At 40.7% G+C, this 25,823-nt stretch overlaps 4 protein-coding genes and 2 pseudogenes across 12 annotated transcripts; all 6 read right to left on the reverse strand.

Annotated features, from left to right (window-relative positions):
• Positions 1 to 1,423: 1,423 nt before the first annotated feature.
• On the reverse strand, positions 1,424 to 17,969 carry LOC115744675 (UPF0548 protein At2g17695). Of its 4 annotated transcripts, none has more exons than XM_030679985.1 (5): positions 17,858 to 17,969; positions 4,027 to 4,095; positions 3,704 to 3,880; positions 3,427 to 3,625; positions 1,424 to 1,838 (listed from the first exon to the last, which is right to left on the reverse strand). In XM_030679985.1, the coding sequence occupies exons 2-5, from the start codon at positions 4,083 to 4,085 to the stop codon at positions 1,656 to 1,658; spliced, it is 618 nt and encodes a 205-aa protein (XP_030535845.1). In that variant the 5' UTR covers positions 4,086 to 4,095; positions 17,858 to 17,969; the 3' UTR covers positions 1,424 to 1,655. The 4 variants fall into 4 exon arrangements, with proteins under 4 accessions (XP_030535845.1, XP_030535844.1, XP_030535848.1 ...); XM_030679984.2 differs by lacking the exon at positions 17,858 to 17,969 and adding an exon at positions 4,559 to 4,630; XM_030679988.2 differs by lacking the exon at positions 17,858 to 17,969 and adding an exon at positions 4,318 to 4,332.
• On the reverse strand, positions 5,151 to 24,353 carry LOC115744671 (tRNA-splicing endonuclease subunit Sen2-1-like). 6 transcript variants are annotated; one of them, XM_030679976.2, is made up of 3 exons: positions 24,312 to 24,353; positions 7,089 to 7,170; positions 5,151 to 5,974 (listed from the first exon to the last, which is right to left on the reverse strand). In XM_030679976.2, exon 3 carries the CDS (start codon positions 5,959 to 5,961, stop codon positions 5,245 to 5,247), a length of 717 nt encoding a protein of 238 aa, XP_030535836.1. In that variant the 5' UTR covers positions 5,962 to 5,974; positions 7,089 to 7,170; positions 24,312 to 24,353; the 3' UTR covers positions 5,151 to 5,244. The 6 variants fall into 6 exon arrangements, with proteins under 6 accessions (XP_030535836.1, XP_048140094.1, XP_048140093.1 ...); XM_048284137.1 differs by having other exon boundaries at positions 5,151 to 5,981; positions 24,330 to 24,348; XM_048284136.1 differs by having other exon boundaries at positions 5,151 to 5,981; positions 24,312 to 24,341.
• LOC115744658 (putative F-box protein At5g60060) lies at positions 9,742 to 11,224 on the reverse strand. The gene has a single exon (XM_030679946.2). The coding sequence runs from the start codon at positions 11,170 to 11,172 to the stop codon at positions 9,955 to 9,957; it is 1,218 nt and encodes a 405-aa protein (XP_030535806.1). The 5' UTR covers positions 11,173 to 11,224; the 3' UTR covers positions 9,742 to 9,954.
• On the reverse strand, positions 12,633 to 13,820 carry LOC115744692 (putative F-box protein At5g60060). Its single transcript, XM_030680015.1, has one exon. It carries the CDS (start codon positions 13,818 to 13,820, stop codon positions 12,633 to 12,635), a length of 1,188 nt encoding a protein of 395 aa, XP_030535875.1.
• LOC115744679 lies at positions 15,418 to 16,460 on the reverse strand (annotated as a pseudogene).
• On the reverse strand, positions 17,185 to 18,989 carry LOC115744691 (annotated as a pseudogene).
• Positions 24,354 to 25,823: the final 1,470 nt, after the last annotated feature.

Below are 25,823 nucleotides of genomic sequence, written 5' to 3' on the forward strand. Positions count from 1 at the left end.
ACCGCCATCCTCTAAAATCGGTATCCGGACCATCGGTCCGGTTCGGTTCGGGCCGGTCCCGATTCGGTCGGTTCAACTTACTCACCCCTGCTAGGCCTCGAGGCCTTTTTAGAATATCCTTTGTCCGGAAATACTTGTGTTTTGTTTTCGTGTTACACATGAATGAATGAATGACTTTCTTTTTCTAGACAAAAAAACAGAGAAGAGAGAAACAAGGTTCTAATTGTTTAGCAAAAAATGAATAATTGAAAAATATATATTTTTTTAAATGATTATTTGTATCGCTTGAAATAATTAATTAATAAAAAAATATTATCATGAATGACAACAATTTATATCTAATTTTCGTGAACGGTGAAATTGGAGAACCACTCTAGTACTTCCAACCATCTCACGGATATGATTTATGTGGCAAATATGATTTATGCGCTCATGAGAAAGGCTGTTGAATCCGGGACGAGCGCTGCGAGTGAGAGAGTGAGGTGAAAGATGAGCCGCGGGCGGTCGTCAGCGAGACAGAGGGAGACCGTGAGGCGGGATCGGGGACTGACAGGCCATGATAGGCTGCAAGTGTCGAGAGGCGTAGACTTCAGGATCAGAGTTAAGAGAGAGGGAAAGTGAGAGAATTGAGAGTTGAGAGGCTGCATTGGGTTAACTTGGGGATTGTTTAGGCACCAAAGCTTCTGTGCCCTTCAATGCATCTCTCCATTTCAGCTTTCATTTTTCTTACTATGGTCTTCCTAGCTAAATTTTTTGCCATAACTGAATGATTCTTTTGGGGGTAGCCCCAAAAATTTGGCAAGAGGAGGCACCGTGACACGGCGGTGAAAGGTCTAAACAACTAGCTGCTACGCCAATCTAACACCAGCTTAGTTTAATCAAAACTATACCTTTTCTGGGCAGCGTAAGCTACGCCGTCTACATAGCTGGATTGCCTCACGGGTTATCACATCCAGTGTTCAGCACCTTGCCCCGACCGCGGATGAATCAAGACATAAGAAATGAAATCCAGTTGAGAAGCTCGGATAAGCAAAAGGATGGGTCTTAATTCTGTGTAGTCTCATTTGGAACTGGAACTAAAAGTTGTTGGAAATGATCTTCAGACTTTGTGCAGCACTGCCTCTGGGAACCCCCCATTCAAAATCAAATTCTTCCAGTTTCTAGCAGTTCGATTGTCATCAAAGCAGAGTTTTCGGTTAAGACAGCAAGCAAGCAAGCATTGATAAGAGCCCGTGGAGCTCAAAAAAACTACTCAATGGACCAGAGATAGTCGATCAACTCTAAAATGCCTTAGACCTAGCTTATGCATGAAAGTGCAGACTTCTGGAACCTATAATTACTTCATAATCGAGCTCAATGTTCCTCTTCAAGTGTGATAGATATTACCCAATTTCCGAACCTCATGTATAGGAACTTGCAGTTGTAAGAGCGAATTTAAGCCATCAAATAGTTGGCATTCCAGCTCATGTCATTCACTCAGTGTACAAATTGGGATTGCACAGAAGAAGATGTACACGGGTATCAAAAACCAATATCATGAGAACATATTGCATCTCATTTTGCACCTATGGCTGATGTTGATTTAGCAAAAAGTTCTCATAAGGACATAATCATGTTACATTTGTACATAACTTGCCAACATTAAGTACAGGTAGCTAAGAAGCTCTTAAATGTTTCAGGACAGCATTGCTAGATTGATGAGCAAAGTACTTCTGCCTGAGTTGTACATATGGGTAACCAACGAAAGAGAGAAAGTGGGCAGGCTTTGAGAGGGAGAGTATTTCATACCACACTTGATTCTTCTCATCCAGCTCAATCGAAAAGCTCTCTTCCCCAGCCTGCAGCAAAATGAATGCCACGTTATTATTTAAGAAGCCTTGATGTTCTATGAATAAAACTTGGCCATATGCCCAAAGAAAACATTTTCGAGCAAGAGAAACTGAGAGGTGAGCCTGGTGTAAGTTGCCACGTGAGATAATTGAAACAGACTCTGCAACAATGTCGAGTAATATGTGGCAGAGGGTTCTCATCAAGATTGAGATATGATGAAAAGATGTGATAAAGGGAAGATGAAAAGGTTGTCAATCTCTAGTCTTGTCAGAAGGCCAACATAGCTTAACAATGATCAAAGGTTGAGGCAATATGAAATCACGAAGATCAAATTGATAAGAAGCCTCGATGTTCTACGAACAACACTTGGTCATACACCCAAGAAAACATTTTGGAATGGGAGAAAATCAGAGGTAAGCCAGGTGTTTAGTGCCAACTCAGATGATTGAAACAGACTTTGTAAACATTATCATATAATATGTGACAGGGGGTTGCTTAACAGATGATGAAAAGACGCGATGAACGGAAGATAAAAAGGTTGTCAATCTCTACTCTTGTCCGAATACCAAGACAGCATAACAATGATCAAAGGGTGAGGCAATACAAAATCACGAAGACCCAATTGATAAGCCCATTGTCGTCATCAGCCTAAGAGCTGTGACAAGATGAACTTAATTTTCACAGAATTAGAGGTCTGATGAGTGCTAGCATTATCATTTTTGCTACAACTTTCAGATGATAAGAACTAAAATCTGTGGCTGGAAAGAAGCTGCCAACTAGACTGAAACAATAACAACTTCTGCACAAGACAATATCAGAAAAATTAAAGATACTGAAAAGTTTGCTAAGAAAAGGGCGAGGGAGGACACGCATGCATGCACCCAATTCTCATATTCGTTCGTAGAGCAACTGATTAGAAAAGATATGGATCCTAATTAGTCTGCTGCCATGGTTTATGATTCCGTATGCTTTATGTTGACAATTAGATAACGCGCTTATAGCTTGTAAGGATAAGAAAGCAGCAGAGTAGTCACTGGCTTAATTAGGATATATACTAGGAATACAGTCCACTGTCCTGTTATTGCCAAATGCTCCTCAGATCCCCATGTCTCCCTTAGTAAATAGTCTATCCAAAACTTTAGAGAAGAAAGCTTGTAGTACTGAAATCCACACTATAACTTGCAAATTAAGGTAACAGCAGCAAAATATTCTACACAATAGAACGAAGAACCAAAATGAAAACTCAAGACATGCTTGTAGATGACAGTAACAGTGACCAAGGATAGTCACATGGAATTCCGCAAATCATACAAAATCTACTCAAAGGTTATTTATAAGATGCAAAATAGCTTGCAACGAATAACGTAGTGTAGGTTGCTTAAAATCAACACTATTCCAAGCTAACATTGACACATGCATCTGAGCTTATGCAAGAGTTAACAAAATTTTTGTATGTCATGAAATATGAAGGCACAAACATCACTACAAAACAATTATTATAACCAGGAAGCCACAAGATGACATTTATTAAAATTTGAGCCACACTTATTCATTTAAGCACCCGTGTTGTACTTGAGGTCAAGGAAAGCTACCAACCAGCAGGTGACCTTTAAGTGTACCACCGCCAAAACGAAAGGAAGCCACACCCTTCTTAGACTTCTGGCTTTCATTTACAAAGACCACTTCAAGAGGCATCACAAGCCAAGGCAGAAACTCCTTGACACAAACACAAAACTTCACCCCATTCTGAACTTGAGTCGTGGAATCAACAAATGCCCAGTTCAACCCAAAATGCCTACAAATGCAATCGAGTCTCAGGACAGGAACGTAAACCTGCACGAGGCTTCACCTACACGGAACATATGAAACAGACCTCCAACTCTGAAGAGCATTCTTTCCTTTTTCATAGGTTTCACGACCAGAACCTACTAAAACACGGGCATGGTTGAGTAAGAACCCATCCTTGTTGAGTTCACCATCCTCCTTGAGGATCGACACAGCCTTCGCCGTAGCCCCTTTGTATTTAGCATCATAGTTGAAAGGACCAGACCTGGGTGATACATACAATACTCACTATCATAAATGAGTGAATCAACACAAGCTAATTCAGTTTCCACTTCTATGAAAAAACATTGGCAGCGGATTTTTTAAAAGCGCAATAGACAAGAAAGACATCAGAATCGGAGTTAATCTTACTTGTCAATGCATTGCTTCTGTTGTTCAGCAGAAGGTCGAGACCAGAACACAAAAACCATTCCCAACTACCTACACATTTTAGAGTACAAGACCAATTTCACTTCAAACACCTATCAGAATCATGCAACTCAGTTCTAACTAACAATGAAACAAACAACAAACCAAGCCTTATCCCACCAGGTGTGTAGGCCAATTCAGTTAAATAATGGAATTCCAGAAAAATTTCAATTTAAGGACATGTGACATGTCTCTCACAAAGCATAAATTCCCAATACTTGACTAACAAAATACCAAGGATTGCTAATCACATCATGGCTTGAATGTCCACATGAGAGCCACTAATCTCCACGCCGAAAGTTGAATAATATCGTAAGGTGATGCATCTCCATCAATTCTTTCATTCAAACAAGCAGTGAAACAGCACTCGATTCACCAAATTGGAGGGATGAACAAAATATTTGCATTTTCAGCTAAATAAAAGCAAAAGGACAGTGCGAGAAATCACTAGCACCTGATGGGTTATTGCACTTACCTTTTGGGGCGACCGTCCAAGAGCTCCCGAAGCAAAGTTGAGAAGATTGAGTGTGAGGAGCAACTGAACTGAAAAGGAGCAAACTCTTCTTATGTTTCTTTTCGTTTGGTCGAAAAACTCTCCTTATGTTGAAAGGCCGAAAAAAAAAATACGGAGTGGATGAATGGTCGTCGTTTAAAATGGGCTCAGGCTTAGACCCGATACAGGAAAAAGCCCAACAACCCAACAATGTCACTGCATTTCGGCGGCTTCGTGAGTCGGTCTCTGGTCATGCGTTTAGTTTTTTATTTTCTTTTCTTTTTTGGGGTCAAAGTCATGCGTTAAGTTAGAAAATCGATTTTGAGGACTCTTAGCATTAAAAAATTACTACTTGAATACATTATTAAAAGGATTATTATCATGAAAAATCATAACTGGTACACTTATGATAAATTTACCCAAATTATTTTTTTAATCACAAAAAATTCCAAACTGGTACATATGTGACACATCCAATTTGCCTCTCAACAGTCCACTAATTTGGGTGATGGCCCTGCAAAACAAACATACTAGTTTCTGATTCTATTCATTTATTTCGATATTTACAATTTCAGTCGTAATAATCACAAGATGGTTCGCATGGCATTGTCTTTATATCCCAAAACCCAAGAAACAAAAAGGAAGAAAAATTGAAATTCTCCGCCGGTTCAATCGCCATTAACATCTTCACGGCAATCTTTTGGACTCCATCTTGCTACGACTCGCTCTTCCACAGAGTACAGAGTCACACATGAAGGAGATGCATCGCCATGACCGCACTTGTTGATGTAAAGCACCAGGAGCGCTTTCGCTACGCTCCCGCAAAGACGAACCGTGCAATGAACATCCGACCATACCCTCAGCCGCCCATTCTTGCCACCATCCCCTTCTGTCAAAACAAGCACGGCATATTCAGAATGGACAAGAGACGGATGGTGCCGGTACGCAACAAATTCTACGCCGTACTGCGATCCCGACCTGACTACCCAGTTTTTTGCCCGAAGATGAGAATACGCTTTGAAAAATTCAGGGAATGTAGTCTTATTATCCGTCATGTATTTCCATAACTCTTCAGAGGTTTTTCGACAATTATCTCCACCGTGAATGCCGAGGCATTTGAGGGTATAGCAAAGGTAAAAGGCTTCCTCCATGCTCAATTGAAACCACTGCTTGTCCTTCTCAGCTGTGACTACCAGTCGGCCAAAACATGCCCGATTTAGAAGATCACTTTGATCTGCCTCTACTGCAAGAAGAACAGAGCAACCTGAGAGCAGACCATGAGCATTTGACTCAATCAAAGATGACTTGAGCCGGGACACAATCTCGGACATTGGATCAGCTTGTGCTCTGACCTCTGCACCCTTTCCTTTCCATCTTGGCCCCATTGACGAAGACTACCTGCTGGTGGGATGGGTTTAATTGTAGAAGATTAGCGAAGGTTAGTAAATCAAGTATGACGAAAGTATCAGCTAATAACACCAATATCTAACAAAATATTCTCTTCCGCAACAATAACTAAGAAAAAATCCAAACCAATAAAAATCAGCGCATCATCACACTGAAACAAACTAGAATAACAAAGAATTTATCTTCACACCGGAACATTCTGATAATGACTTAAGTGCAATGATTTGATATAAAATCAACAGCTCTAGATATTGACTCCTAAGTGATGCTTGATCAAGCAGCAGATGGTCTGAGGAGTCCAGCCTTTTCTTCCTTTCAAGCGGGAATGATTCATCTACTGCAGGTACTTAGTGTTGTGACAGTTCATGCTATATTGCTCCAAGTTTTGGTGAGAGCCCACCAGATTCACAACCACAAGTATAAAAAGAATGTTCTCAAGTTAAGAGCTTTAGAGCACAGTTGTTATCCACTCTATAGGTTAGACACAAGAGCGAAGTCGAGGACAACACTGACTGAGCTGGTCTTGTTATTCCTACAAACTCAGCAAACTCATCAAATCTCTACACAGAGAAGTCTTGACAAAACCCCCCAAACTCAAAGTCAACTTTAACACACAAGTTCAGGAACTACCAATAGATATTATTCATGCACAGCGATTCTCACAAGACATTATCCAGACAAATACTCCCGCAACTGCAAGAATGGCGGATAATGGGCCCAGCGAGCTATGCCAAGGCATCAATCTTTACGGTTTTAGTGCAAATCCCACTAGGCTGAAAACTCGGTTTCTGCATAAACCTCTCCCTCAATGTGAGAATTTAACCTTGCATTGCAGGTTGCAAACTTGCAATATACTCCACTAGTTCAGTGGCATTTTCTCCACCCTCTCGACAATTAAACTCATGTATCTCCACTTCTTTCTACAGAATCAATTTAATCATGCTCTATGACTATTGGCTACTGCCTCCCTTTAATTTCACCGCCACCACTCGCTCAGGCTCTGCTTCTATCAAGCCGAAGATTCGGCAACATTTTCCTTCAACGTAAAAACTAACATTTCAGAGAGCTAAGTCACATGTATCTGAGCAGAGATGAAGATCCATGCCTTGTTCAGATCCTGTGGTTGAACCGAAGCGAGATTCCTAGTCGCGTTCTCTAACACCAAATTTTCATTGCACTGGACGGACCTAAATTTCGAACACCCGAAAGCCATCAATCTCAAGATGTACAAATCGAAGACCAAAAAAAGGCAAGACATTCACTCACGAGCTTCTTGAAGAACTTTTCTTTCGCCGAGACACCACGAGCTGAGCGGGCGCGCAGCCGAGGCAAGCACGAGCCAAGACGAAGCTAGCCGAGCAAGCACGGACCTGGGGGCAAGCGCCGCCGTGAGACGGAGCGAGCCAAGTGAAGTTCCGCCGAGCGTCGCGAGCGTAAGAGACGGAGGGAGACCGGGAGATGCGAGAATTGAGACGTTTTATTCTGCTTAATATGGGTATTATTTGATGAATTTTTAGGGATAAAAAATCTGTTGAGTTAATTTTAACCGTGTTTAATCATAAATGTAAAAAAAAAAAAAAAAAACATGCTAACTCATTCAACTAAACGCGATGAATGATGTCTAAAACGCGTTAATCAGGTCAATGCGTTAAAAAACATCAAAGCCTGTTTCTAGAGGTGACTGGTTCTGGTTCGGGATCCGGCAGTTCCGGTTCCGGGCCTGTTCGGTGTCGGATCCGCAGGTTTCAAGGCCCAATTGCTCTTTTCACCCAGCCTCCTACCTTTTTTTTTTTAAAAAAAAAAAGCATGGTCGGAGCTCGCTCGGAACCGCCGGTTCCAACAATTTACAAACCGCCGGTTCCGGATTGGAACCGTGGGCCCGGTCCACGGGCTGGTTCCGGGCCCACGGGTCCATTTGGCCACCTCTACCTGTTTCTATCGAATTAAAGTCCGTTCAATTTTGGGTCGTGTTGAGAATCGGTGATCCCGGGCCGGGTTCATGTTTTAGTGGCAGATTGGATTGCGGCGACACCCGGGCAAAACGTGATAAATGTTTGAGTCTCAATTGGGTCTTGTAGAAAAAAGAAATTGGGTCTTATAGCCCCACCTTTGGGATTGAGATGTGAATGGCATGTATTAATCCACTGTGATCTAAACCCTAATAAGACCTCGTTTCGGATGAAAACAGTTTCTGCTCAAACACGTGATTCAATATTTGTCGCGCCTAACATGTGTGTGAGAGCTGATGCATCAAATACTTTTGAAAAAACTTCAAATAAAAATTCAAAATGCTATCATTTTCTTAAATAAAGGGCTCAAATGAATATTATTTCAAAGAAGGACCCAAAGTGCAATAGTATGTTTTAAATAAGGACCTGAATTGACCATAAAATTTCAAAAAAGGCCCGGCCTAAAGGGCATTTTTGTCATTTCTCCATTGAAAAGAAAAAACAATCCCGAAAAAAGGGAGGGTTGTGGCCGCCACTCCACCACCGGTGGAGGTCCGAGTGGGGGTCATTGGCCCTCCCCTAATCAAGGCAGGGGCCAATGACACCTTCTCGGATTCGAGAGAGGGCTCGACCCTCTCGCTATTGCCGGCCCTCGCCTCTGATCGATGAGGTTGTTGACCCACACCAAGGTGTCGACAACCCCGCTGGCCACTTTAGGCTTTTATTTATAACAAAATTCACTTCGGATATTGTTTGACAAAATAAGGATATTTCAGGCCCTTATGTGAAAACAAAGTTCACTGAGAGCCTTTATTTAAGAAAATAAGAGTACTTCGAGCCTTTATTTCAAATTTTCCGAATATTTTTTCCGTTCTATGCTCTCTTCATTCTGTCCTAAACATATATAAGCTCCATCCTTTGAAGAACTATTTTTTCAACCAGAAAAACTCGTTCAATGCATCAACTATTTTTTCCACTTTGTTCTCTCTCTTCAATCTGTCGTTTTACATATATAAGCTACATCCAGCGAACTATTTTTTTCAAACCAAAAACTCATTCGATGCATCAAATATTTTTTCTGCTCTATTATTTCTCTTCATTTTATCCTAAACATATATAAGCTCCATCCTCTAGAGAACTATTTTTCAAGTAAGAAAAACTCGATGCTCGACAAGACATGTTATGTGAGGCACTAAAAATCTGGTTTTAAGTCCAGAGCCCATACAGAAACCAGGAACGACCACCCCTCGTCGCCCATTCGCTTGCCAAATTTGCAAAACTAGCGACCCATTGTACGCGGTTGGGTAGGAAGTGAGAAATCCGGTAATTTGACCGCCCATGAAATAAGCCTAGCGACCATGTATTACGACATCTCACAACAATATGCTGCTAATAAGGTGCAAGCTCAACAAGCAAAGGAGGTGTGTGTCCCGCACGTTCCCACATCTCCAATCTTTCTCATTTTCCCTTTTGGCCGAGTCCTAGTACTGTTTGACAGCATAAGCCCTAGTGCCAACCCATTTCTCAGGACCTCAGACTCACTCTTTGCTATTGCTCAGCACAGCCAGCCAACAGCAGTTTTTTCACACAGTGAATTGATTAAGACTGAAACATGCGCTCAGATGCACATACCAATGGAATTTGCTTCCTCGAAGCATTATTCCGTGCTCCAATTCGAAGCAAGTTGCCACCAAAATCCAAATGAAGGGTAGCTCAACGACTGTGTATGAATATCGATGGAGCTGCTGAGAATGCCTGAATTTCGCCGCCATCATCAAGAGAATGGAGGTCAGGAGCAAAATCAGAAGATCATTCAACAAGGCACCACAAGTTTTTTATATTGATGTTCTGTTCTATTATAAAAGTATACATGAGATTGGATGCACTCAAGCAAGCACATGTGCCATTACAAAACTAGGGAAGGGAAAAGCTAAACCCCAAGATGCCGGGCAGAGACATCCTCACATACAGATAAATTACATATTCACCTATTTCAGATCTTATATTCAGGACTAACATGGTCTAATCGACGAACTCTTTGGACCTGGAAGGTGTCGATTTCGGTCGAGTCAAGTCGGAGGTGCCCCGTGTACTCATTAGGAAGTCGGAAAAGACTAGGCACTTGATGCTACGATCGTCCAAGCTAAACACATTAACTTTATCTCTCAAGGAAGGGGAATCGGTGTTCTCCAAGAAGTAGATGCAATTCCCATTGCATCCACCGAGCTCGTGCATAGATATCGCATACGAACAGTGGTTACTGAGAAAGAAAGCCATGTTGCCCAAGCTTCTTACCTCCACCCATTTCCCACATCGCCGATCCAATCTATAGACTGTGAAATCAAATGTCTCCTCAATATCAGGGTATAGAAAATCCTCCATATAAGCATCAAACTCGTATCCGCTTCGATTTCCGCTAAAGTATCTATCCACAACATACAGATCACCACTCGATACCACCAAATATTTGCAATTGCCACTGCTACCACCACTGCTGCCACTGCCGCCATCAATAGTGCAAATTGATGGCGACAACTTTTGAGTCCTAAATGAAGAATCGATCAGTGAAACCATCCCGGACCAATCAACGACGCAGACCTTGCCTTCATAAACAATAATGTCATCATAAGAACAGCCACGTTGATCATCCAAATAGGTCCAATTCTCATCCCCATACTTCCAGTAACCTAATCGCCCTTCCTCTACAATGGAATAAACCTCAAGTTCATCTAAATCGGTCCATACACAATCTGGGGACACCACTACTTTCCTTATACCGGGAACGACGCCCCACGTACTGTACTCGAGCCTATATTCCCTACAAATTTCAACAATCCCGAATTCGAGAGAGTCGATTACCTTGGGGAAATTTCGGGGCAAGCAAGTGATTCGCATCTGCGAGAAGAGGCTGAGGAGCTGCACGTCGCCGAGGTTCGACTCCTGGACCTTCACCAACCACCGCGATCGAGGAGGACTCGGGGCGCCCGAATCGGAAGCTTCGTCAGGCGTCTCGAGCACGCAGATCGTGCTTTCACAAAGGAAGACGGAGGAAATCAGCGAGTGAGGGACTCGGATAGGGAATCGCGGGGCGTTGCGGTGAGGCGGAGGGATTGAGGAGCGGAACGAAGAGCAGACGCTGCGGAACCGGAGGACGTCCATGCCAGTGTCGAGTCGCTTGCCGATCATTGAGAGAACCTCCGGTGGGAGATCGGACCATGGAGGTCTTTCGGATCGATCCATGCAAGTCGCCGGTTGTCAACGCTCGCACAGCGAAGAAGAAGATCTGAAGAAGTAATGTAACGAAACGATGATGTTCGTCAAGTATGAAAATTCCTGGACCCAAAAAAAAAAAAGAAGTATGGAAATTCGAAGAAATGAGTCAATATCAGTCAACTGTGCCATCCCACTTGCCGGGCCTGGGCCCGGTATGCCTACGCTGGTTTTTGAACATTCAATTAACGAGCTATTTGAGGGAAAATTTCAAATAATTATATCAAGTGCACTTATTTTCTCAAATAATCTTTACTTTAAATAAGACTATAAAGTACTTTTATTATCTCAAATAAAGACCTAAAGTGGCCGTGATTGTTTCAAATAAGGGCCTTACCTCGCATGCCGTCCGACCGGTTAAACATTCCCTCCGATCAGGGGTATTTTAGTCAAAATATATATTTAACCTATTTTTTAGTTAAATTACATTAAAGATCAAAAAAATATAAAAGTGAAAAAAAAAAAAAAAAGGAAACACATGCGGGGGGATGCCTCCATGTTATGAGTTGGCAATAAAAAATTAAAAATAAATTACACATAATTAGTTGGTCGGACTTTGTCCCAGTTGGCACTAAAGTGATTGTTTTTTCTCCGATTTGGCACGTAAGTGATCCAAAAAAAAAATATTAGCATTAAAGTGAGCGCACAAATATTGGCAATCCTTTTGCCCTTTTCTTTTTATGTTTTTTTCCATCCATGTTATGTTTGGCAATATTAGAGAAAAAAATGCATCGATGAATCTGAATAACATCTTTTTTTCCGTCAACTTCTTCTTCTTCTTTTATTTGTCAGTGATGTTGCGGGCCACAAACTCTTGAAAAAGTGGACCTCACAATATTTTTTAATTATTTATTATACCAAAAAAAAAAAAAAAAAAAAAAAGCTTACGGAAGTCTAGCTTCCAGAGCTTTCCATTGAGCCTTATAAGGACATGCTAAGGTCCGGAACTCCTTAACATAAACAATGGGTGGAAGATGAAGAACAAACCACTTTGACATTACAGTTGGGAGCTCCTGATTTGGTGCAGATCTGATTCCTCAAGTGAAAACCTAATGTGTTAGGAAAAACGGAAGCTCTGATAGCACGTCAGAATATGAGACGATGGAAAGCAATAGAGAATTGGCAAATCGAAAGTCGTATATTAGTTTCTCATGAAGAGATGTACGTGTACGATCCTAATAACAAACGTGGGTAACTTTTTTTTGCTAGTGTCATACATATATCCACTGAAATAAACGACATTACGAGTCCACTGTCCAAATCCTGAACCTCCTCTCCATCAGGAGCTTCCGAGAGCGTAAATTCTATGCCCGTCGCCAAGAAAATGGAGGTCAGCAGCTAAATCGATTCCTGATCCACAAAAGACATCACAAAAGCTGTGCTATTACAAGTGAGGAAGGAGATCAGAGACTAGACTACCATGGTCTAACCTACTTGCGGGTACACATTTCGGGTCCGCAAGGCGTTGTCGTTGTCGGCAGCGTCGGCTTCAGTTTACTCGGGTTGGAGGCGGTCGTCATGCCCAGTACAAAGTCAGAAAAGTCCAGCCACTTGATGCTACGATCTGCCAAGCTGTAAACCCTAACCTTTTCCGGCGAGCAATAGGAATAGGCGTCTTCCGCATAGTAGATGCAATTCCCGTCACAACCGCCAAGCTCGCGTGCCGAGACCGCGAATGAGCAGAGCTTGCAGAGAAAGAAAGCCGAATTGCCCAAGCTTCTCACCTCCTCCCATCTCCCACATTGTCGATCTAATCTATAGACTCTAAAATCAGACGTCCACATGTTCTCGTTACACAATGGGTCACTCTCAGGTCTCCCACATTGTCTAATATCTCTGTCCACCACGTAAAGACCATCACTCGACACCACTAGATCCTTTCGAGAGCCGCTGCAGCTGCGGAGGCCGTCTCCATAGATTGGCATTGAGAAACTTCGAAGTCTGAAAGACGAATCGATCTGCGAAACCGAACCGAACTGATCGACAACGCAGACTTTGCCTTCATAGACTACAATGTCATCAAAGCGATGTGGATCATCTAAGTAGCTCCAATCCTCATCCCCATACTTACAATAACCTAATTGCCCTCCTTCGTCAATGAAATAAACCCAACATCGATTTAAATCAGACCATACACAATCCGGATGCGTTACTACTTTCTGTATACCTTGAACGAGGCCTCCGCTTCTACCGCCATAACCGAACGTGTATTCTCTGCATATTTCAACTATTCGAACTTGGAGAGAATCAAGTACCTTAGGGAACTTGCCGGGCATGTTCAGTATTCGACGCTGTGAGAAGAGGCTGAGGATCCGCCTGTGCCCGAGCTCCGACTCCTCGAGCTTCAGCAGCCACTGCGCACGACTGGAGGCGGATCCGTCAGGCGTCTCGACGGCATAGACTGTGCTCTCGTGGAGGAACAGGGCGGACCTCCGCAAGCGAGGGAGTCGGAAAGGGAGTCGCAGGGCATCGTGGGGAAGTGGGGGGACCGAGGAGCGGAACGAGGAGCAGACGCTGCGGAATCGGAGGACGTCCATGCGAGTGTGGAGCCGCATGCCAATAAGGGAGAGAAGCTCCGGCGGGAGATCCGACCATGGACGTTTCTTGGTTACCTCCATGTGTGCTCCTGCGTTTTCTGCACTAGTGATCGCAGAGTAAGAAGAAAAGGATTCGTCACTGCCCAAATTAAAGGGGAATTTTTGTTTTCCAATTTTGGAAACGGAATCTCAAGGGATTATCTTTCAGATTTTTTCGTTTGATTTAGATCGTGAATCTTGGACAGTTCAATATTTTCTCGTTAGTGCCAAGGTAAATCTTTATCGTCACCCACCATAAATATTTGGAATATTTTTCAAGTTTAATTTATATTAAATCATCTCGACCAACAATTCAATTGCTAAAGTAATAGAAAGGGTCAAATATTTATGTACGACGCTTACTTTAATGCACATTTTCTTTTTTGGATTACTTAAGTGTCAAATCGAAGAAAAAACGATCACTTTGATGTCAATGGCGAAAAATTCTGGCGACCTCACTTGAGTTGGCACTTAAATAATCGTTTTTCAAAAAAATTAACACTTAAATGATACAAAAAAATATTGGCACCAAAGCGAGTACCGTATACAAATATTGACACTTGATGTGTACGTTTGCCAATAGAAAAGACATTAGATGATCCTCAATTACTTTTTTTTTATGTTTTTTTCATCGACATTGTTTGTTAATATATTAGATAAAACGTTACCATAAAAATAGAAGAGATTTGCAGAGCGGCGAATAATGGGACCCTTCAAGGCTTCTTCCAGTTCTCTGCCTCGCGATTCTCTCGAATTCAGGATTTTGAAATCTGTAGAGAGCACAGAGGCTCGCAGGAGCACAAAGGAGTGACATTCAGACGTCTCATTCGCATATGGTTTCTACAATTATATGGAGTGGCTACCCAATTGTGCAGTGGAGAGAAATGCTTTCATTACTTTAGAATAGATGCGCCTTGTTTGGGGTAGGCGACGTCCTGCCAGGCAACTAATCGAGGAAAGTGGAAGGAAAACTTTGCGTTGCGAGATCCTAGTAGCGAATCACTTACGGCGTCGTTTTCACGCACCGGGCAACCAACCTGATGAACGGCCACGCCGCCCGTTGGCCTGCCCAAGCCAAATTTCTCAAGGAGCAAATAGGCAGGCTTAGCCAACTGCATCACATTAGAAGACCCGATCCGCCAAACTCCGGCTTGGGTTCGACTCAGTCTTTAACATTTCAATTTACGTTTTGGGCTATGGAAAAATGCCTGCTGCTGCTTCAAACAAATTCAGTGAATAAAACATGAATAAGAGTAGATTTGGAATTTCGCAAGTTGTTGAATCAATCAAACAACTTGGATTAATGACCAAATTCCAGGAACTTCACTCGATGCTCCGATGTAAAAGAGCTACACGATCAATTTCCCTGTTTTTTGTTTTTCAAACACACAAAAGCCGAACATTACGGAAGGGACAAGAAGAATGCCAGCTCAAAACTATTACAAACTTGAACTCAGAGCCGTAACTACACGATTACGACTAACTAAAGAAATAAAAAGTTCATCCCAAAGCCTTTGATCTCAACTCGAACACTAGCATGATAGACCACTCAGAAGAGATCTGACCACGCCTTTTTCGTGTACTTAATCATAACAACTATGGTTGCTCGCTAAATTCGAACCACCAAGTGGAATTACTACACATGAACAAGGATCCAGGGGCTATTGCTCTACAAAGAACGCCAACTGTCTAGACCAATATGAACAAAAGCTTTAAGTCAACATGAAGATATGAAGCAAACATCTTCCGCTATTAGCAATGCAAAGCTGTTCAAAGGCAACTTATATTGTCGAGTAAATGGTTGACAAGGATATGAAAAGTGACATCTAAGCTAGGAAAGTACAAAGCTTAACCTCAGTCGATGATTAAACCCCTCATCCTCACTATGTTCATCACTGTCTGGACCTTGACTCTGCCCTCCTAGCCTCATCACGAGTTGAAGGGAACAGCTCCACATACCTTGATCCGATGGTCATTTTATCCTTGCTCATAGCTCTCCTGGCCTCTTCTGCGGAGGTAAACTCCATAAATGCCTCTCTAGTTACTTTCCCGTCTGGCCTGCATGCTATGTGTATCCTGTCTTTTACCACCTCATACTCTATGAAGAATTCAATTATTTCAGGTTTCTTCACAGAGAAGTGAAGTCCAAGCATCTTCAATATTTCAGTGAATTCCATTTGGTCCTTATCATCAAACCTTTTCGGTCTAGATGGAGCTGGCGTAGGATTTTCCTAAATAGTCAGTATCATAAATACCTTCACAGTTAACTTCTGCAGCGACAGTATTGTAGTAATGTTGCCTCTTGCACCTAAAAAATTCCACGTAGCGATGTCCCATATTTTGTCGATCTCTCTGGAGGGCAAACTTGACATGCATTTTTCCTGCAAAGACAACAAGGGCCTCCCACAATAAGCGTCCATTCTTATTGATCAGCAACACATCCACTATGTCAAGTCCAGCAAAGAACTTGTAGATGTCGATGTCCGTGCAGTTGAAGGGTAGTCCCCTTGGATGGACAACTGGAAAGGAAGGGGGATGATAGCCACCACCATATCCAAAAGGTTAATACCCAGCTGGACCGCTGCTTACTGTGAAGTAGGGACTCGATTCCATCATTCTTTGTCTCTTTGAGCCGACCTCGTACCCAGCTGACACCCCCCCGCCTCCCGACATTGCCCGTCGATATAGAGTGAAACAGCAAAGTAATACAGCCAATATTTAACCTTGCCTACTAATGATCAGGAGCAAACCTCAGCTCTCCAGGAAAAGGAGCAAGAGAAGTAGATTTGATGACCTTTGAGAGCACGTAAATGCTACTTTTGCAGCGCAAGAAGACATTTGGCACACACGACATTCAAAAAGACAAACAACCATTGGTTAGGGCTTAAGACCATACAGGCACTTGCAAGCTGACAGGACATGAAATCCGAGACATAATGACAGATGAATGACACAAACCATGCAATAACTGCTGTTAAGTATGTTTAGCAGAATCGAGTCTTTGCATCTGATTACAGAGATAGATATTAAGACAAAGCATCAACAGTCATTAATCATGAGAATCAAGTTAAAACCAGACGATAAAACGTCTCCACAAGTTAAGGGTTCATTTGTCTCCGTGAAACCTTCATGATAGAGGAAAGTACTACCCATGGAAATTATTTTCAGGAAAAAGGGTTAGTTTTTAATGGTTTGGTGATTTAGGGAAAATGGTTTCCTACTTGCCAAAAAGGGAAGTCGTTCTTCCCCAATCCAAAGTTGTTGTTTTCAATCCATGGAACCATAGATCAATAAGTTTTCCATCATCTAAACACTTATAAATCGGAAAACAATTATATGGAAACAGTTTTCCTTTATCCGAAATAGTTTTCCTTCAAATAAACGGACTCTAAGTCGCAGAAGATTCTCAAAAACACATTGGCAGGAGTATCCTAACCCAGAGAGGCAGAGAGAGAAAATTCAACCGCAACAAGAAAAGCGACTGGCATATTAGCTCGTGCCCGGTTTCTCTTACAGTACAATCTCCCCAAAACCATTTCTAGCACACACCAATAACACACTAATGTCAAACCATCCCTTCGCCTCTCTCCAGACCAGAACAAGAAAACCATCCCACTTACCTACACACATTTAGGGTACAAGAGCAATTCATTTCAGACACCTATCAGAATCATGCGACCTGGTTCAAACTAACAACGAAACAAACAACAAACCAGCCTTATCCCACCAGGTGTGGTGGCCAATTCAATTAAAAGAATGGAATGCCAGACAAATTTCAATTTAAGGACGTGGAATGTCTCTCACAGAGCATAAATTTCCAATATTTGACTAACAAAATACCAAGGATTGCTAATCACAACATGCCTTGAATTTCCGCACGATAGCCACTAATCTCCACGCCGAAAGTTGAATAATATCGTAAGGTGATGCATGTCCATCAATTCTTTCATTCAAACAAACAGTGAAACAACACTCGATTCACCAAATTGGAGGATGCAAAAAAAAATGTATTTTCAGCTTAATAAAAGCAAAAAGACAGTACAAGAAATCACTACCATCTAATGGGTTATTGCAATTACCTTTCGGGGCGACCGTCCAAGAGTTTCCGAAGCAAAGCTGAGAAGATTGACGTCTGAATTGTGGAGGGTGAGGGGCAACCGAACGAATTGAAACTGTGAGAAAAATGAAAAGGAGCAAAGTCGTCTTGTTTTCAATCAAGGGAAAGCCTGAAAAGAGAGAGTGGGATGAATCGTCGTCGCTGAAAATGTGCTCAGGCTCAGACCCGATACGGGCAAAAGCCCAACGGCCCAACGTTGTCGCCGCAATTCGGAGGTTTTGGGAGCCGGTCCTATGGTCATTGGTTAAGTTAAAAATTCGATTTTTAGGACTCTTAGCATTAGAAGATTACCAATTGAACACATTAAAAAAAGGGAAAACTCAGCCAATTTGCCTCCCAACAGTTCACCAATTTGGGCGATGGACCGGCGCATGTATGATTCTGACTGAAAGCGTTTAGTGCTTCTTTCATGTGATCTATGATTAGTCAGTACTCCATCGCAAATGACCCTGCAAAACAAATTTACTAGTTTCTGCTCCCATTCATGTACACTATCCGATATTTACAATTACAGTCTTAACAATCACAAAATGGTTTGCACGGCTTTCGTTACGGTCCCGCAAAGACGGACCATGCAATGAACATGCGACCATACCCTCAACGGCATATTCAGAATGGACAAGAGATGGATGGTGCCGATACGCAACAAATTCTACGCCGTGCTGCGATCCCGACCTGACCACCCAATTTTTCGTCCGAAGATGAGAATACGGTTTTTGAAAAATTCAGGGAATGGAGTTTTCTTATCCATCATGTATCTCCATAACTCTTCATAGGTTTTTCGACAAGTATCTCCACCGTGAATGCCGAGGCATTTGAGGGTATAGAGCAAAGATAAAAGGCTTCCTCCATGCTCAATTGAAACCACTGCTTGTCCTTCTCAGCTGTGACTGCCAGTCGGCCAAAACATGCCCGATTTAGAATATCACTTTGATATGCCTCTACTGCAAGAAGAACAGAGCAACCTGAGAGCAAACCATGAGCATTTGACTCAATCAAAGATGACTGGAGCCGCGACACGATCTCGGACATTGGATCAGCTTGTGCTCTGAACTCTGCATCCTTTCCTTTCCATCTCGGCCCCATCGACGAAGACAACCCCAGAGTACTGGTGGGATGGAGTGAAAGGTAGAAAATTAGCAGAGGTCAGCAAATCAAGGATAACATAAGTATCAGCTAATAGCACCAATATCTAAGAAAAAAAATTCTCTTATGCAATAATAACTAAGAAGAAATCCAAACCAATTAAAATCAGCACATCACACTCAAACAAATTCCAATAAGAAAGTATTTATCTCCACACCGGAACATTTTGATGACGAGCAAAGTGCGATGATTTGATACAAAATCAACAGCTGTAAATGTTGATTCCTAAGTGATGCATATTCAAGCAGCAGATAATCTTAGGACTTGTGGCGATAAAAATTGGGTCGTAGAAGATTGCTAATCTTAGTGCTTCATGTGCCTCCAAAATGGATGATTCCACATGTAATCAGAAATTCACAGCTGCGCTTGACGTACTACTCATAAAAGAAAACTCTAGCCTCTTCTTCCTTCCAAGTGGGAATGATTCATCTACTGCAGGTACTTGGTGTTGTGACAGTTCATGCTACATTGCTCCAAGTTTTGGTGAGAGCCCACCATATTCACAACCACGTATAAAAAGAACGTTCTCGAGTTAAGAACTTCAGAGATCGGTTGTCATTCACCCTGTGGGTTAGACGCACGAGCAAAATCGAGAAACGCAGCACTGAACCCACCCAGTCTTGGTACTTCTACGAACTCAGCAAATCTCTACGGAGAAGTCTGGACCAAAAGCCCCCAAACTCATAGTCAACTTTTAGGCACAAGTTAAGCAAATATCAAAAGCTATTATTGATGCCCAGCGACTCCCGCAAGACATTTTCAAGACAAATGTTCCCGCAATTGCAAGAACGACGGGTAATAGGCCTAGTGAGCTATGCCAAAAGCATCAATTTCTTTACGGCTTTAGCGCAAACTCCACTAGGCTGAAGATAGCATAAGGTTCTGCCTCAATGTGAGAATTTAACCTTGCATTATAGGTTAGAAACTGGCAAAACACTCCACCAGTTTAGTGGAATTTTCTCCACTCTCTCGACAATTGAACTCATAAAACATCTTCATTTCTTTCTAAAGAATAATTAAATCATGCTCTATGGCTATTAGCTACTGCTTCCCTTGATCTCCGCCACCACTCGGGCTCTGCTTCTATCAAGCCCAATGTTAAGCAACATTCTCCTTCCATGTAAAAACTAAATTTTCAAAGAACTAAGTCGCATGTACCAGAGCAGAGATAAAGCCAAACACAACATTAAAACTCGACCTTAACTCGGAGGTCCATACCTTGTTCTTCCTTAATGTGAGACTTTAACCTTGCATTACAAGTTGCAAACTTGCAAAACACTCCACTAGTTCAGTGGAATTTTGTCCAATCTCTTGACAATTGAACTAATAAAACATCTTCACTTCTTTCTAGAGAATTAGTTAAATCATGCTCTATGGCTATTACCTACTACTTCCCTTGATCTCTGTCACCACTCGAGCTCTGTTTCTATCAAGCCCAAGGTTTAGCACCATTTTCCTTCCATGTAAGAACTAAAATTTCAGAGAACTAAGTCGCATATACCAAAGTAGAAATGAAGCCAAACACAATATCAAAACTCGACTTTAACCTGGAGGTCCATACCTTGTTATTCCTCAATGTGAGAATTTAACCTTGCATTACGGGTTGCAAACTTGCAAAACACTCTACTAGTTCGGTGGAATTTTCTCCAATCTCTCGACATTGAACTCATAAAACATCTTCACTTCTTTCTAAAGAGTCAAAACTAAAGTTCAGAATCAAAACTAAAGTTCTTGCTCAATGTGAGAATTTAACCTTGCATTACAGGTTGTAAACTTACAAAACACTCCACTAGTTTAGTGGAATTTTCTCCAATCTCTCGACAATTGAACTCATAAAACATTTTCACTTCTTTCTAGAGAATCAATTAAATCATGCTCTATGGCTATTAGCTACTGCTTCCCTTGATCTTTGCCACCACTCGGAATCTGCTTCTATCAAGCCCAAGGTTCAGCAACATTTTCCTTTCATGTAAGAACTAAAATTTCAGAGAACTAAGTCACATGTACCATAGTAGAGATGAAGCCAAACATAACATCAAAACTCGACCTTAACTTGGAGGTCAATATCTTACTTCGACCATGTGGTTGAACCGAAGTGAATTCGTAGTTGCGTTCTCTAACGCTAGATTTCCATTACACTGAAGGGACCTAAATTTCAAACACTAAAAAGCTATAAATCTCAAGATTTACAAATTAGAGAGAAGAAAAAGCCTGCAGACTGTGATGACCCGACCATATTTTTTTTTAAATAATTAGTGCAAGAGGAAGAGAAGCTCATATTAAAACAGAAAGTCTTCATTAATAGAAATAACCGACCCAAGATACCTTCACACTAGGCGGTCATAACTAACACGATACAACAGACAACTAAATACAACCATAGACAATACTAAACACATAGCTACACACAAATATCTACGAACCCAACAATGACCTAGTCCTCCACTACGTCCGGATCGCTCTCCTCCTCGGGCTCGCCGCCTTCATTGTCCGCATCGGCTCTACCATCATCGCCACTGTTACCCCCATCATCCAATATGTGTAACGAACCTAGCACATGTTCGCCTTGCCTAACAAACTAGGCAATAAATCTAAATAGGGACTAAGATCACTCGCCCCAAGTTAACCCACACTACCGAAGTCCGCTTCATAAATATTGACTCGGACCAGGAAAACACAACATCCTTAGTCTAGGACTCAAAATTGACAAAAGCTCCGTAATGATGATGTGGGAGAAGATCCATAACTAATGGTTGAAAAAATTTAGCAAGAATGAGCTATCGCCCGGCAAGAAAAATATCTAAGTATTACAAGCCATGATTTGAATATCGCACAATGCCAATTTATCCAAAGACATGCATTTTTAATGGGTGTTATCAAAAGAAACATGATTGGTAATTAAAAGAATATTATTTCAATTTCGACAAAAAAAAAATTATTTATTGATCCGATGCAATCGCATTACATCCAATCAAACATGCAGTCATGGCGGGAATGAATTTCACATAGATGAATATGCCACGCACTCACAAATATGCAGTTATGTAATTATCTCGTATTTAAGTCACATTTCTATTCACAACTTGCAAAATTTCTTGCCAAGAACCCACGGACTTCTTCTCGACATCCACATATGGCACTACCAAGTTTTCCGTACTTAGGCATCTCCAACTCCGGAGGCTTTTCCGATTACACAACATGGGCTTTCCAAACTCCCGGGGCTCTATCGGTAGGTTGTCTGATGGGGATTCTTTGCAACTTTTTACTCCATGATCAATGCACACATGTGTTTATGTATGCCATATGATCATGCCTTATGCAATTCACTCGATTTACCACGATCCGGTACTCATAAGAACATTTTCTTACATAATAGTTTAATTCATCCCAACCTTGAAATTAGGGCAAATTTAGGCCTAAACAATCACCGTGATTAATACACTAACTAAAATTATAAAATTCCCAAATTTCACAAAATAGTAGTTCATTCAGTGAGAATCAACTTTTGTTTGAAGTTCTTGAGGATCAAACTCATATATCAATTTTCGTGAATAACATCTCTAGGGACAGATTTATACATTGAATGAATTTTATGCTTTTGCCCAAGTAAATCAACTCCAAAAATCATCAAATTTTGATATTTTGTAGCTAAAACCCACTTCTACAAATTTTGTGACCAGAGCATAGATTATCTCTTTTTCTATTTTTCACAAAAATTTATGGGAGTGACACCAAATCTCAGTCCGAGAACAGAACACAATCAGTTAAAGGAGTGGTCTTAACCCTAACTTAAAATATCCCAAAAATTCCTAATTTAATATATGTTTTAGCTTAAGATGTCATCTCCAACTTTTATGTTTTGTGCTCAAGCCGTACATGCACACAAGAAGAGATATAAAAATTATTAGCATCAAAGGTTGGATCAGGCTTAGAATGGGACATGCAGTCCCGTGGGAGTAGAAATAGTAAGTCTAAACATACATGCTCAAAAAAATTTCTATTTAGTATATGTAGTAGGTTAGGATTTTGAGAATGAATTTCATGTTTTGACTTAAGTCATTTGAAGTTCACCAAAGATAGCACAAAAATGGCAAATCTAGAAGGATAGAGTGGTCCCGGTTCAGATAATTTAAAATCCCGAACAAGTACGGGCTTTTGACCGACCATATGAATTTCAAAAATTCTGAAAAAAATATATGTTATATTTTAAAATGTCATCTTCATTTTGTATGTTTTTAACCAAAGCATTTGGGGTCCACAAAAATTGAAACAAAAATAGTAAAACGTGAGGGTCGGGATAGTCTCAAAACAGAACGACTTATAAGATTCATTCCTTTGGTCATTTTCTTTCCACATAAATACGAAATCTACCATACACACATTGACATCTTATACTTCACATAAATTAGGTCTAGGAACATTGAATTATAACATGTAATAAGAAGATGTTAGATTTACCTCAAATGCCAAAAACACTTCAACCTTTAGTGAATATTCCACTTGATTTTTCTTGCAACTCTCTTTAGATCACTTTAAGGAAATAAACCTTTGAAAACCAGAGTGAAATGATAGAGAGGGAGTTCAACCAAGGTGAAAGAGGGAGAGAAGAATAGTTGAGTGCAAGTTAGTATTTGTCATTGATTTTCATTGGCTCTCATGGGTGGTGAAATGACCATTCATTGGGGTAAAAATCATGAAATTGACTTTAATAAATTTTGGCACAATTCCCCTGGGTTGGCAAACCATGATTTGAGGGGTGAAATGTCCATATAAGTTTAATTATATACATTATGTACATTAAACTTTAGTTTAGACTATAGTTTACTTTATAATTAATTGGCATTTCGATTAGCATGATATTATTAACTTTTTTATCAAATAATTAATCATGTGACATGTTCGAATTATTAGAATACTCAATTGATTCTAATAGCATATATTATGCTCTTGATAATTTTTCTTAATGGTTAATGTATACCATAGTCCTTTTAATTGATTTCTTAATATATTTGACTTAGTAAAAATAAAAATCCAAGTTATGCCATAACCGCACTCAATTAGCAAAGTAACATTTTTAGGATATCCCCTTCATATGATAATTACCCATAATTTCTCGTCCGAGAAATTGAGCCCATATTGTCTATTATCAAAAATTACATGACATTAGTCAATTTTAAGTTAAGCAATTTAATTTTAATAGGTTTATCGCCTTCAATTAATTAGGCAAGAAAATTGAGATGTCACACGGACCATGACAGAAATTTGCTCGGGAGCTTCTTGAAGTTTTCCTTTGGGCAACTTTTCTTTCGCCGAGACGCCAAACAAGCACGAGCCAAGACTCAATTGGATCATATCGAGAATTGGCGATCCCCGATTTATGTTTCAAGAAAAAAAAAATTGGGCCTTATAGCCTACCTTTGGGAGATTTTACATTCGGATGTGAATGATATGTTATCATTAAATGTGATCTAAGCTCTAATATAATCCCGTTTTGGAAGAAAGAAATTTTCTCTCAAGATAAATGATTCAATATTTATCGTGCATCGCAAGCATGTGAGAGCTTTGCATCAAATATGTTACGATCTTTTACTTTGATATCATGTGGCGCTTCACGGAATTATTGATAAAAGTTCTAAAAGTTTAAGCTGATAAATGAAGACATGCTTTTATTTTTAAAATCATCAGCTTAAACTTTCAAATAGTTGATAGTAATCTCACTAAAATTTGACATAATATTAGAGTCGGACCTTATTCCTTTTGTTTGTGTTCATTTGTGCTAATCAAATTTACATGTTTGTACCTTTAACATAACGGTTTGAGTTTTTGGATTGAACTTTCTAATAATTTCATTGGGCCATACTCTATAGTCCATCTAATTTGCATTGATGTCGCGATTCGAATCTTGGACACTCTTACTTTTCCAAATTTTTCCTCTATTTTTTATGCTCTATATCAACATGGACTAATGGGATATGTTGTTTTTTCTATTTTGTTCTCTCTTTTCATTTTGTCCTAAACATATATAAGCTTCATTCTTTGGCGAATTATTTTTACAAGCTAGGTTCAATGCACGACAAGACATGTTATCTGAGGCACTAAAAATCTGGTTTACGTATAGAGCCCCAAAAGAAATCAAAAACAATCACCTTCATCACCCATTTGCACGACAAATTTGCAAAACCAACGATTCTTTGGACTCATTTCTGCATGGCTAGCAGGGAAACCGAGAAATTCAGTAATTCTACCAACGATGAAGTAAGTCGAGCAGCCAATGTATTTGGACATCTCACAACAACATGTTTCTAATAAGGTGTAAGCTCAATAAGCAAAGCGGGCATGTGTCCCCTCCACATTCCCACATCTTCAAAAATGCAGATCACGAGCTTTTCGTTGATATAAAAATTGAGTTAACAAATAATTAATTATATTCAATGACACTCTTAGGCAAGCTTATCTTACACACCACAACCGCAAGATATTATTTGTATGTCACCCTGCCCATTTTGGAGCGGTTGTATTCCAACGGTTTGCACCAAATATCTCACTTGAAAATATTCTTGCTCTCACGGGGACAGACCATGATAGGGCTATCATGCTTATTGTGCACATGCTTAATGTTCCGCGAATAAGCATGAGAAACATCATAATCAACTCCTCCATGCAGTATTGCGATATTAATCATGCTACTGTTCAGCCAAATGTTGGTTCTCCAATACCCGTGCGTGACATAGTAAACGATGATATATGGTTAGCGGGAGATTTTCTTAGGATTAACCAATCTC

The sequence above is a fragment of the Rhodamnia argentea genome, chromosome 8 (assembly GCF_020921035.1).
Source record: "Rhodamnia argentea isolate NSW1041297 chromosome 8, ASM2092103v1, whole genome shotgun sequence".
NCBI lineage: Eukaryota > Viridiplantae > Streptophyta > Magnoliopsida > Myrtales > Myrtaceae > Rhodamnia > Rhodamnia argentea.

Coding starts and splice junctions, on each gene's coding strand:
- LOC115744692 (XM_030680015.1), bottom strand. CDS start 13,820: ATGGAGGTAACCAAGAAACGTCCATGGTCGGATCTCCCGCCGGAGCTT.
- LOC115744658 (XM_030679946.2), bottom strand. CDS start 11,172: ATGGATCGATCCGAAAGACCTCCATGGTCCGATCTCCCACCGGAGGTT.
- LOC115744671 (XM_030679976.2), bottom strand. CDS start 5,961: ATGGGGCCAAGATGGAAAGGAAAGGGTGCAGAGGTCAGAGCACAAGCT.
- LOC115744675 (XM_030679985.1), bottom strand. CDS start 4,085: ATGGTTTTTGTGTTCTGGTCTCGACCTTCTGCTGAACAACAGAAGCAA. Junction 3,881..4,026: donor CAGAAGCAATGCATTGACAA/GTAAGATTAACT, acceptor TGTATCACCCAG/GTCTGGTCCTTTCAACTATG. Junction 3,626..3,703: donor AATGCTCTTCAGAGTTGGAG/GTCTGTTTCATA, acceptor TTGCATTTGTAG/GCATTTTGGGTTGAACTGGG.